The following is a 13,094-nucleotide window of genomic DNA, read 5'->3' as shown; positions in this document are numbered from 1 at the left end:
ATTTTTGTTCAGTAATCAAAATAATTTGTTGGAAAGTTAAAAATGATAGGCATTGCTATAAAACGTTTTGATATTCTAGCAATCATTTTGACTTTCCAGCAAAATTATTTTAATTATTGAACAAAAATTATTTTCTGATCTGGATCCAGCAAAATTGTTCTTTCCGTGCACAAAATACCAGTACAAGTTTGAGGATGATGCTGGGATAAAGATATTGAGTGAAAAAGTGTGGAAAATCCACAAACACACACACACACACACACACACATACACACACACACACACAACATACATTGTCCACCTGCATGCTCAACAATGTTCACGTTTGACGTCGCCTTCAATTTACGCCTTTTGTTCGGCTCGATATCTCCTTCTCCTGTCTTCGATATAGCGCAACGCAATTACGCTTGCCGCACGCCGCTTAACTGCTAATTGCTGCGCGCGCGCAAAATGGTCTAGCTATAAAAGCGCGCTCTCATCTCTCGCGTCTGCACGCACGTAATTCAGCAATACCGATCGCCAGCGAGCGATCACAAGCTATTTATCTCGATCGCTTCTAGTTTCGCTTGAAAAGAAGGGTACACCTATATACATTCGATTTCAACAAATTAACGGTTATTTAGACGAGCGTATTTATTCAAATCGGATTAACCCTAATCGCGGGTCTGGCGAACCTAAACATTTTTGTCAATTACGCGCTAAATCTCCAGATAATAGCTTTGTGAAAAATTATTTATAACAAATGTTTCTCACAACTTTACACACTTTTAAGTTAATCTTATTCCTTGGATTTTGACCTTAAAAATGAAAAAAAAATCGAATGACGTTAACTTTAAGCAAAGATACATTAATTTCAATTCGCGTACACTAGACTCAAGACGAATACCATGTTAAGGAAATTAATATACCGAAGCAAATATACCGATTTGAATTAATATTAATATTTGTATATGTAATACACAACATAATATAAAATGCAATACATTTTATGTTATACATGTAATGTAATACATTTAAAAAACTTGAATAATATATACATATGTTGTATTTACATTCTTATGCGGAAAGAACGTCTTGCTAATGATGTATCTAAAAATTCAGCTAGATACAGATCTGAAAATAATTCTGTTGGACTATTAAAATAATTAGGACGCTCAAGCTGATTGTTAGAATGTCAAAACTTTTTGCAGCATTGCTCATTATGCTTGAGTTTCTTATATAATTAGTTTGATGGTCTAACAAAATTATTTTCTCAGATCTTTATCTACCTTTAGATATGCATATATACTTCAGCTAAATCGTTCTTTCCGTAATATATTTATAACATTAAAAATATAATTTCATTATATAATATGTATACTGTAGGTACGTGTATATTGGGTTTATAAAACAACATTTTTTTATACATTAATGAATTTCGGTATTTTCCTCCGACGTTTAATTCAGGCCCCCATTGATCGGCCCCGTTCGCCACGTTCCGAGTGGTCCCCTGGGCGACTGCAGTTATGCAAATCGAGATGATACACCATTAGCGGTATATCCCTCCAGCGCGTCCTTCTCCGCGGAAGCCAATCAGCGTCGCGAGAGGCGCGTAATTAGCAGTTACATTATATCCTTCGGCTTTCGTGCATACGCACGCATACATATGCGCGCGCGCACGCTCGCGCAGATCAGCAAGAAGCGCGCGTGTATATAGGTGCGCAACACGCGCACGCACACGGCCGGTTGTTCTCGCGCTTGTTAAGATTCATAAGGCGAACGCACGTTACACGCGACCCGGTGGCCCTCATTAGAGCTCTAATTGCGTGCGATTATCCCGGCAATTACCCGGCGAATACATTACGAGTCGCCGAATCGCGATCACGCGGACGTCGCGCAGCGCGGCGTGGCGCGGCGGCAGCGCGGCCGGCGTCGCGTTTCGCAGTCTCGCTCTCGTGCACGACGGCATATACACGGAAAGAACGATTTTGTTGAAAGATTTAAAAATTTTGCTAAATACATATCTGAAAATAATTTTTTGTTGAATCATCAAAATAATTTGTTGGAATGTTAAAACTGATAAGCATTGCTGTAAAACGTTTTGATATTCTAGCAATCATTTTGACTTTCGCACAGAATTATATTTTGATTATTGAACAGAAATTATTTTTAGATGGAATTCTGGGTTCAGCAAAATTGTTTTCGGTTAAATCGAAAACCGGGTTAATCGAAAGAGCCGCGCGCACAGGTATTTAGCGTGCACGCAGCAGCGTTCGGATCTTTGTTTTTTATTAATCGAAAAACAATCGAAGTTTCGACCGCCTCTATATACAAGCTACATCTAATCGGTAAAAATAATCTCATGGATTCTCTTTAAAGCTCCTCGACTTTCGAATTTTCGCGCTATCGCGGCAAAGATAAGGGTACCGCAAATGAATTCACGCCTCGGGCCTTTTAAACACCGCTTAATCCGCCGCTGCTGTTCGTGACGTTCGATGTGTAGGCAGCTTAACACGCGCCGACACGGCGCGCGTGTAACGTGCCGCGCGCGAAAACTTTGTTGGCCGATAATCCGCGGGGGCCCCGGGAGTCACGCGAGAAGAAGAGGCCTCGCGTCGGAATTCCACGTGATATTCGCGCCTTATTAACGATGTTGCCGTCGTCGCGCGGGGATCCGCGCGCAAGGGCAGCACGTAATAAAGTACAGTTAACAGTACCCCGGGCCCCGGCGCGGCGTGTTCCTCGATGATGTTGCTCTCTTCGAGCGAATCCCGCCGAGGTTGACGTGGGAGAGAGAGAGAGAGAGAGAGAGAGAAATGTGTAGCGATCGGGAGAGAGAGAAAGAGAGATTGTCGAACCGGAGGCGCGCGCGCGCGTTTGCCTAGAAGCGTGGAATTCCATCGACCGGCGCTCACACGCCTTGTTAACGTGACGCCCACAGCGGAGTAAACGGTCCGTTGCTCGGCTGAGAGAGAGAGAAAGAAAAAAAGCCCGCAACCTACCTATTCGCGCGATCATACCTTCTCATGCGAGACGATATTTAACGACACAAAGTCGACGGCATCGATGTGGCGTTATTATTTATTCTCTTACCGCATTATTACTTATTAACCACGCGCGTTTCCTCGCGCACACCGACGTTTCAACGACAAAGTCGAAGAATTGTATGTAATTATTCGTTCACGTGCGTGATCGTGTAATTATCGAGATATATACGCGTGTAAAAATATATACGACTCGTACGTATGTAAATATGTGCGTGGAAAGATAAATGTTTACGTGAAATTGGCAGAGGCAGACGCGATCAGGAGTCGGCCTCATTTTTTTTTTCTTTTCTATAAGGGGAAACAAAAGTATGCGAACGGCAGTTGAATAAATTTTTTATGCAGTTTGGCTTATCTTATTCACGATGCAAAGGACGATTTGCATTACCAAGTGGCTACGAGTTTTCTTTACGATACGATAGCGGCTCCGTCATTTATCTATACACCTTCTCTACATTGTACTTGCTTTTCTTCGAATATTTGAATAACATTGATCCTAACTATAGAAAAAGAGTCTAGAATATTTTATTTAAATTTATCACCTAAATAAATTAGTATATCTTTAATATTCTTAATATAGGTACAACATTATAATTAGGAACAAAGCAATGAGTATAATACACGGAAAGAACAATTTTGCTAGATCCAGATTTGAAAATAATTTTTGTTCAAAATAATGTTTCAAAATAATTTAAAATAATTTTGTGCAAAAGTCAAAATGATTGCTAGAATATCAAAACGTTTTATAGCAATGCTTATCAGTTTTAATATTCAAATTATTTTGATGATTTAACAAAAAATAATTTTCAGATTTGTATTTAGCAAAATTTTTAGACTTTTCAACAAAATCGTTCTTTCCGTGTAGAATATATTTTTTTAAATAAGTTCGTATTTATATGTTAAATGTAATATATAAAATTTTTTTTTTTACAAAGTAAAATTTGTGAAAAACTGCGCAATGTACATTCAACACGGTGAATAAAGGGGGAATAAATTTTACAAAATTCCCACCGTAAGTCTACATGCTCGTCACTCGAATTTCCCGACACTAACAAAGCACGCGAGAGTACACGAAAAGAAATGTCGTCTGGCAGTACGGCTGTATATTTTCTATACGAGAGATAGTGTGCAAGGCGACCAAGAAGGAGACGGAGGAAGGTGGAGGAGGACGATACGCAGGAAAGGACGAAGAGGAGAACGTGAGGCAGAGGAGAAGCCTGTTTGGAACATCCCGGCGGTGGCGGTCCAAGATGGCGTCCACGCTCGCGGTGGTTTCCCGTTTTCTCTTTCTCTCCGTCTCCTTCTCTCGGCTTAATTCCCGATACCGTCAGCCCGACCCTTACCATCTTGCCCTTTTTTGGTGCGCGTTACGCCCATGGAATACATAACGCGGCGCTGTGATATACGCATGTAGAACGCATCTGGAGCGCGCGCCATGCCCGATTCTACGTTTGCTGTCGCTTATACGCGTGCGTGCGTGCGTGCGTGAGTGCGCGAGTGCGCAAGTGCGTGAAATAAGTGCGTGAGTAAGTGCGTGCACGTAACGGTATCGGGCACCACCGAAAGACACACCGGCCACCCCTCGGTCACGGATTAGCATATCAATCCCCCTCGTTATATATACGACCCCCGGTCGGTCTCTCTCATTCGCGCCCCTCCTTCCCTCTCTTTACCGCTCGATCTGCGCCATTAACGTTTCGCGTGAGTACATAGCCATTGTTACCTTCAATCGCGCGCAGGCTCTATACTCGATATCTTGGGACTATAGGTAGTTATGGACTTTAAAGACCGTGTCCTATTTGACACGCGAATTTTAGCCAATTGGAAATCTCGAATTATAAACTCTGTTCGCGCCGCATCGGAACTGTCTTCGGCGCGACATTCGGATTCTATAATAATTGCGGATTGCAGACGAGTGAAGATTAAATTTAATATTTAAGAGAGTAGAAAGCGTAGACTCTCTGTAGCGACGTTAACGAGAGATTAATGTAATCCTTACGTCCGGCGATAATAAATATCAATACCGCTAATAAATATCGTCGACGGATTGCATTAATCTATTGCGTCTCGTATTATATGACTGCCATAGCAGTATTATACTACTACTGCATTAATGTTGAAATATGATATTAGCTGACATATACGTTAATGGACAATGGAGTTTTTTGCGCAAATAAACCTTGCCGACAAGATCATCAATATAGTTGGCGATTTTTCCACTTTTTTCATCCAACTGGAATAATGAACATGTATATTCCATACATACACAGAAAATGTTTCAGACAAATCTTTCAAAATGAAACGTAGAACATCAAACAAATGTTTTTATTAAGCAAAGCATATCCGATTGGACACCATTATGGAACTACAAGCAATTAAAGATTTTATTATTGAACACTTATCCTTTCTTAATTGATTATAGTTATAACAGATGTTTAAAATTGTAAGTTCAATACAAAATATCGTCACAGCAAAGACTGCTGTGTTAAGAAAAAACAATTTTTTCATGGAACACATCTGTGACCATATCCGGAACCACATAATCGCATGCAGCGACAACCCATGATAACAAAGATTATTCTCGTTCGAGGTTTCAGAGGTTTCAAATGTGGTCTGTAAATGACCACAAATAACACTAATGGACTTAAACTAGATAAAGGTACAGATTATGAGATAAGCTTTTTACGATTTTCAAAGAAAACGACAGAATCTTGAACGGTTTAGTGTCCCATGACAATGTCTGACTAGATATGGTTTAACAAAAATATTTATATAATATATCCTGCATCTGTTTCATCTTATTTTATAATATTTAACTTGAAACCGAAAAGACAAACAAGAGACTTGAAGATTCCTGAGGTTATTTTAGAGATAAGGATTCTAAAACTCCAAAACGAGGATAATTTTTAATGTTAAGTTGACCTTCTTTATCAATACTGATATAAAAATTTGCAAAGATAGTGAGATTGCTTTTATTGACATTCGCTTCAACACATTGCAAATAATAAAATCTTTATATGTAATGTAAATGTTGGTATAGACAAGAAAGACGAGTTAGCTTTCATCTTCAATATTTTATCAATACTTACGTGCGACACGAATTTTAGATAATCTGATTCGCTTTGATCCTAGCACGTCAGTCAAGACTATCTGGGTTTTTTGTACCTAAATTACACTCCTTAAAGTGAAATATAGGTATATGTTTGATATTTACGAGAAAGTTTAGTACAGTACAGTACAGTACAGAAATAGAAAACAGATCTCCTGTCAAAAACTTCAATTCCCTAGCAATGTGGGATAATTTTAATTTTCAAGATTGGCAGTGAAAAAAAAACTTTCGAGAAAAATATGTTTCGAGTCTCGAGAACAAGTGCGCGCAGTAAGAATGTTTGATTTATTTTTTAATTGGATGTAATGTACTGATGTGAGAACAAAAAATTGTTGAGGATTTTTCAGATCTTTACTGGCATCCGTTCAAAATTGAAGTATGTAGATTTTTTAATTCTTTTCATTTTGTGACAAACGTGTTCATTGCAGCTCTTGCTCTTATATGAAAAGCACAAGAAGATACAATTTTTGTGTCGTGCCAAATTCCCGATACAAAAAACATCGATCAATGATATATATAACCTCCTAACAATCTACAATACATATAAATTAATATTTTTGTTGTTTGAAAATTTTTTTTAAACATATTTTCGTTAAAAATGTCTTTTTCATTTTTGTGTACTTTATTATAAATTTATTAGAAAATTAAATATAACTTATATTTTAATTACTTCAGAAATCAGAATCACAAAATGATAACTTTGAAAATTGGGCATGTTAAATCCCGTGCAGTTGTTGAAGTTATTGGAATATAATTATTTCCTCGTTGCGATTATTATTGAAACTTTAAAATATAGAGACAAAAGGCAACCTAAGAAAATAGGGATTAGAACGAAAGACAAATATTTTTTAAAACGTGTACATTTCGTCAAATCATAAGAACACTTTTTTTCAAAACAATTATCTTATACAATATAATCAGTAAAACTTTTGATGCACATTCCTATTTTATATAATTTGAAAGTATCATGGAAAACAATTATTTATGAATTAATTAACATTTACTACCGAATTGCACATCAAAATATCCGACAGGATCTCACATATCCTGACTGCCATCTGATTGCAGGAGAAAAAAATCTGGCGTTCTAGGATTAAGTATTTTCATTCAAAAATTATTAGTTTTTTAGGATATTCAGATTAGAGATTTTCAAAATAAGATGATTTTCGTTCGACAGAGATTTCAAATGTGATCTTTAAATGACTACAAATAATCTCAATGGAGTTAAACTATAGGTAAAGATACAGATTATGGGATAAGCCTTTTGATAAGCCTTTGATTTCAGATTAAGATTTTCAAAATAAAATCTTTCAAAATAACTTCAGGAATCTATCTTCAAATATTATTTAACTGTTATTTATTTGTTTTTACGGAACATTTTGTATAACCATGTAATTAATCTTCTTTATATAACCTATTTCAAAAGTTTTCGAACTACTTTTAAAATTTTTTCTACGGCTATATGTATATGTATGTAAAACTAAAGTTACCTGTAAAGGTAATTTGGAATTATTTTCTATGAAACTTTATTTCTAACTCTGTAAAGTTGTGTTTCTTTACATTACATTATTTATTTGCTGTAATATCAAAAGTAAGAGTTCGTTTTTGACACTTAATTGTCAAGAAAAGTAACAAAACAAGAGGTATCTGAGTGCTTGACTATCCATCATAACTTCTTGTGATTTTTTTTCTGAAGTTGAAAATAAAACTGGAAGGACATTTTAAAATAATTTCGGAAATTTAATTTAATTGTGAGATACAGAAAGTTTCAACCGATCATTTTCCCCATTTCAAAAGAAGATTATTAGAGATATTTCTAGAAATTGTATGATCACTATAAAGAACTATTATTTAAAATAAAATGTATTTTGAATAACTAATAAATAAAATTATAAAAATCGTATAAGAAATTGAATTTTTAAACAAAATTTGGAAACTTTAAAAACAAATCGTGCATATTTAAGAAATGAAAATTAATTAATATACACATATATTTACGTTAATATACATATATGTATATAAGAAAAATAGATATATTTTTTCTTCTTGCGTGTCTCGTCTGCAAAGTGTCAGGAGTATTACATTACCATGATGGTAATATCTTTTTTATGAATCAAGAGTATATCACGCGCGTGCAAAGTGCAAATGAGACGATTATTACTGACTGCGAAACGAGGAGAGAAAACAATGAGGATCGCCGCGTCACGCGAATGCATCTCCGAGCGAGACCGTGATTCTTCTCACGGCGCGCTCCTTGTAAGAAATATCAATCTTGCTTAACGCGTCACGAGAATGCTAATGTCAAGTCGCCACTGACATTGCTTTATTAATTCTGTGTACAATTTGCATCGCGTATCACACTCGGCAACTAGAAAAGGCGCGTGCATCAGATAATCTTAATCTAATTATCATTCTCAATCAAGAGGATTGAATTTATTAATCGCAATTCTAAATCTTATTAAATATTTAATGATGTTAACGAGGTATTTTCGATATTACTTGAGATATATCATATTCTCCGCATCCACGCGCGAATGGTAAATAATAATAGTAATTATCTATAATATATTGTAATTGGCTCGTTAGAAATACGATAGAAGCAATCCCGATTAAATTACGAATTTCCGAGTTTGACCGAAAAGATCGTTCGGCTTGATCTTCGTGCGCGACGAGATCAATGCAGGAAGCGTTCGCGTCTTGAGTCTCTTCCTAAGCTTACCTGAGTTTCCGTCAACGACAACGCCTGCGCCAACTGCTTTCTCTCCGCGCCGACGACGTAGTGATTTTTCTCGAAAGCGTGTTCCAGCTTAAGCAATTGGCTCGGGCTGAAGGCCGTCCTTATTCTCTTCGGTTTCCTGAAGGGTTGAAGTAAGAAGCCGGGTATGTCGGGACCTGAGACGAACAATTTTGACAAAATATAAAATTTTATAGGGAGTTTCAGGAAATTTTAAATTCTGCTTCGAGTAATTTAGATATAATATAGAATTATTTTAACAAGACTTGGTTACCATATCTTCGCTGAAGATTATAATTAACGAAAATGTAGTAGAGAAGAAAAAGGAGGAAAAGAAGGCGAGGTTGCCGCGAAGTTGATGAGATATCATTAAGAGGGAAGGTAAATGTTGAATCTAAATAATGAATCAGCGATATGAATCGAAACGTTGGTAAGAACGCGTAATTCACCGCCGACAAATTAAAATGGTAATTTAATTGCACGAGGAGCTGCCGGCATGAAGTTTTCAGCCGCGGTTCGAACGGTTAGTCGGTCGGCATGGGGGGGACAGGGGTCGCGCGATTTATTAACGATTAATTAATTGTTAAACGCCAGAACGTCATCCGGCTAGGTGTCCGTGGGCGCCTCATAGAGCGCCTCGCCTTGAAAATAAATAATCGGCACGCAAGCCACGAATTCGTTCACGAACTGTATAGGACCGTGGCGTGCTGTGCGAGAGAGAGAAAGGGAGAGAGAGACACACCCACACGTGGACGCGTGAGAGAAGGTGCGCACACACACACGCGCGCGCGCACGCACACACACACACACACACACACACGCACACGCACACACACAGAGAGCGAGGAACTCGGGGCCAGGTAATTGAGTATTCTACCACGAAAGAGCCATGTCGATCGGCCGATAGCCACGTCTGCCGGAAGTCACCCGAGATGCTTTAGCGGAAAGCTCGGGGACGATAAATCGCCACGTCGCTCGCCCGCACGGTTTCCCTACGCGGCGCGTGACTATACTTCACGACTGTGTGTTATACGGAGTGTTAATCCGATTCCCAGCAATCAGTCTTTGAAATCGTTGGAAGAGGTATCGCGGCGAAAAGGAGGGGGGAGGGGAGGGAGAAAAGTCGAAATCGAAGTGCTAGAAAGTCCGCTGAAATCGATGAAAGTCCTTTCGAGAGACAAGTCCGTTCATGCAAATTCAAAAAAAGAATTTGATATGCGTGATTACTCGATAATAATTTTTCTCGCGACGCGAGAAAGAGAGAGAAAGAGAGAGGGAGAAAGACATGAGGAAATTCAGCGCGAGGCCTGTCAATGCCGGGAAAGGTTCTGGTATGTAAATCCGAGATAAACGTAACAAAATTTCTCGAACTTCTCTCTATCTCTCTCTCCTCCCGATGATCCCCGACATCAATTAGCATTTGCATGCGCCTTCCGTGTTATTATTCATTGCGGTTTCTAAATTACAGCGTCAGCGCGCAAAGTGATCTAAATAAGTCACGCGCAGTAGGTTACAGCTGTAGTAACCGGTATAACGTACACGCGACCAGCACCGCGCAACGGTGAATCGTATCATTTGCATTGCGAAAAATTTATCCGTTAGGATCTTCGCGGCTGAAACTGACAAGTTAATAGCTGGATAGCGCGGCGACTTAGCAGTCGCAGACTATATCCCCTATAGCCATCTGTACGTTTCCCATATTTTTTGCCGGCCACGGGATTCTCAATTGCGGCATTAGAGCTGACAAAGTGATCGAGAAGTAGGTTAAACGCGCATCGACCGGATAGTATAAACGATCGGCCGATGAATCATTACATTCAATGTCGGCTGTCGATACGCCGAGTATACCTGCGATTTTGGGTAATGAACGGGTATCTTGATACCCGGATAGAGATTCGTACTGACAGCATTAATCCCATTTGCATCGCGAAAAGAAGCTGCCGTATAATCTTCGCGGACGACTCTATACGGGCCTGTCATTCCGGGTGGCCCTCCGATACATAAGTCGCATTTTTATCTCATTTTAAAAAAACGAAGAGGACTTGCGCGAGAAGATGATTAAACTCCGGAATTCATTTATTTTATTTTATCGTTTCATTTTTTTCCTCTCGGATTGGTTGAGGAACGAGATACAAAGTTTTTCAACAAAATTAATCGAGCAGCAATTGCCTCTTCGAGCGTATGACTTCACGTCATTGTTTTGCTCAACAGCTCATTTCTTGATGTCACTTCTCGGAATCGCGCGAGAAGAATCGCGAAGCAATACGGCTTAATGAACACGTCGCGCACACGGGCGTATGCGCACTCTGCTGCTTAAATAGGACGCGGCTTCCACGTGCGAGCGCATTCTTGCGAATCGCGCGGCGAAGATTGATCCTTGACGGGATCAAAGCGCGCCTCGCGTGCGAATAGACGCGTTAATCAACGCCATTCCGAGATGGCGATAACGTAGTCGCTTTCATCTAATCCGGCGTAATTCGTATAATCCACGTAAATCCCGATATACAAACTCGAAGAAATATACACGGAGAGAATTTTTTTTTAAATTTACCCTGCAAATCATGTTAATTATGAGACAATATAGTATTTAGGCAAATTTTACTGTGCATTGCAATAAGATTTCGCAGTAAAATTTATTGTAGTGCACAGTATAATTTACCTAAATACTATATTGTCTCACAATTAACATGATTTTCAGGGTAAATTTTAAAAGAAAATTCTCTCCGTGTAGCATCGCAAATGCTTTATTTTTATTTATTTATATAATATATCGAGTAATATTCGTGTACTGATATTTTTAATATATCTATAATGACCGTATTTAAAAATAAATTTACATGTATGTAGTTTTTATTGCACACATTTATAGGCATTTTTTCAGTTTTGTTAGCATCTCACTATTTGCAGGTGCAATTCTTTCTCTCTTTTCTTTATGCCTCTTGTAGTTATAAAATTGTTATTAATCAATTATTATTAACGGTCATTATTAATTAATACTGATTTTATATACATTAAATGTTATGGATCATATATATTTTTATAATTAATTTAAAATAATAATAAAGATTATTATTTTTCAATACTCAATTGCAAGGTGTTATAGCGAGTAATTTATCTATTAAATCTTACACTTGCGATATACTTACATATATAATGTGTTTTTTTTTCTGTTATCCTACACAACAGAAGGCGAGTTCAGATAAATGTAAATTACGTCGAATTACACGAGCGGGCGGTTCTCTGCAGGTACACGGTCGGTGCTAATTACAGCGACGGAATAAAGGATCATTAGCGGCGCGCCCGTGCGTGAAGCGATCGCTATTTATGTGGGTAATGAATAGTAATGCGATGACTCTTACTGGCGACCGTGCTCGGCCGCGATTTTGAATGCGCGACATATGTTGCATACCGCGACACTATGGTCCGCAGCTATGAGGTAACAATCGCGTTTCGCCAATAATTAATTAGTCAGCAGTACGGCTAGAATTAACGACGCGAGAAAAGTGCGCAAACAGCGCGTGATAAATAATTACATGCGCTTTCGTAACTGATCGCGATCCGTTAATGCGAATAAACAGAAATTATCGAAAATTTATCTAAAGAATAAATTTATATAAAGAATTATCATTCATACAGGAAACAACCGTTTTACCGTATTTTAATACAATTTAATTCTGCACATATTATGTATGAAATTCAATTTCTACTATTATTTTCGACTCTTATAAGATCCTTAAACGAGCTGAATATGGAAGATTACGATCGTTCAGAGGATCTTATAATCCGAAATGCGATCTTCACGAAGGTGGGCGATGCACGATCGATCCCTGCGATCCCCGTCGATTCCGTGCAGGAATCGCGCGGGCTCGCGGACGGGCGCTTCGTCGTTAGCAGTTCCCTAGGAACTTCCTAGACGTTGCCTCGAGCGACGCGCTTAACTCGTCCATTGCCTGGTGCGGGGAAGCGAAGGAGGTAAGAAGAAGAAGAGAAGAAAAGGAGGAAACTCACGACAACAACGAGGACGACACACAGCGCGGAGGAACGAAGAGGCGAGTCGGACGGCCTGTAATTACGGGAAGCTTGTGCTGCGGCTTTCGCAGCTGAGACGCCCAGAGCGACTCGAAATTACTCAAAAATAAGACCAAATGGTAAACGTATCAAATTATATGCCATCCCTCCCCCCGCACAGCCTGTCGAGCTTCCCCCCCCCCCCCGACGTTCTCTTTCT

At 38.8% G+C, this 13,094-nt stretch overlaps 1 protein-coding gene across 1 annotated transcript in view; it reads right to left on the bottom strand.

Moving 5' to 3' along the window:
* The window catches only part of LOC105457545 (homeotic protein empty spiracles-like), a 40,323-nt gene that overhangs the window by 13,875 nt on the left and 13,354 nt on the right, over nt 1-13,094 (bottom strand). Inside the window, exon 2 of the mRNA XM_011702265.1 lies at nt 8,852-9,024. Within this exon, the coding sequence (XP_011700567.1) occupies nt 8,852-9,024 (173 nt within the window). The remainder of the gene's footprint in view (nt 1-8,851; nt 9,025-13,094) is intronic.

This window comes from Wasmannia auropunctata, unplaced genomic scaffold (assembly GCF_000956235.1).
Source record: "Wasmannia auropunctata unplaced genomic scaffold, wasmannia.A_1.0 LD335208.1, whole genome shotgun sequence".
NCBI classification, from domain to species: domain Eukaryota; kingdom Metazoa; phylum Arthropoda; class Insecta; order Hymenoptera; family Formicidae; genus Wasmannia; species Wasmannia auropunctata.
Note: the sequence above shows the minus strand (reverse complement) of the source record. Positions and strands in the feature narration are given on the sequence as shown.